At 50.8% G+C, this 857-nt stretch overlaps 1 protein-coding gene across 1 annotated transcript; it reads left to right on the forward strand.

The window, feature by feature from the left end:
* Window positions 1–207: 207 nt before the first annotated feature.
* TEOVI_000563500 (uncharacterized protein) lies at window positions 208–570 on the forward strand (the record flags this gene model as incomplete). Its single annotated transcript, XM_067222519.1, has 1 exon — window positions 208–570. The coding sequence occupies one exon, from the start codon at window positions 208–210 to the stop codon at window positions 568–570; it is 363 nt and encodes a 120-aa protein (XP_067078620.1).
* Between the last annotated feature and the right edge of the window lie 287 nt (window positions 571–857).

Consider the following 857-nt stretch of genomic DNA (forward strand, 5'->3'; position numbering starts at 1 on the left):
AAGGTGGTCACGCCATGCGATGCAACGGCACAGCTAAGAAAAACAACTAAATCAGCGGAATCAACGTTAATCAATGCGTTGAACGCAGCATTAAGGCAAAGCCAAGAGGCGAGCAAGCTACGCGTAGTGGCAGAAACACGTTCGGGCTACCAAAAACTCAGCGCGAAAGTCCTCGCAACAGCCACAAACCGAGAAGCACAAAAGATCATGAAGGCGGTTGTAGCTGACGCTAGCAAAATATTGGCAGGGCTTATAGCGGCTGGGAACTTAGCCGGCAGCCAGGAGACATTGCAAGAAGTTGGCAACGCCAAGATACAAGACGCCGCCTTGAAAACAGCAAGTGCGGTGGTAACGGACACCACAGGCACAAATATAACACCAGAAATCACCACACAAACGCATGGAGTGTGTATGAAAAACGAAGAGGCAAGAGCGACCACAACACCCGCCGACACGCCTGCTCCACCACAGCCAACAGTCATCTTATACACAGCAGTTGCAGCGACGCCCGGCACTAACGCCTGTGACGACCTAACTTTGTGGGGAAGAGCAGCACAAGCGGCAGTGTAACTGGTAGGAGCCGCTGTACGTCGGGAACAGCAACCGGGATAGGCATTAAAGGCGGCAAGCTCTTCAAAAATCAACAGGTAGAAGCAAAACTACAATCCACCGGCACCGCCAAGGCCTACAGCGAAGTCGGATCAACAACCGCGATCCCATCAGCAAAAACAATAAAAAGGGAACTGGCAGAAATATTAAAGATGCAAAACGCAGAAACGGCACTGCAAGCTGCGACAACAGAAACACCGATTACAACGCTAGCCACAGAGCAGCAACTAAAGGAACTAATATCCAAG

The sequence above is a fragment of the Trypanosoma equiperdum genome, assembly GCF_001457755.1.
Source record: "Trypanosoma equiperdum strain OVI genome assembly, contig: ctg_1644, whole genome shotgun sequence".
NCBI lineage: Eukaryota > Euglenozoa > Kinetoplastea > Trypanosomatida > Trypanosomatidae > Trypanosoma > Trypanosoma equiperdum.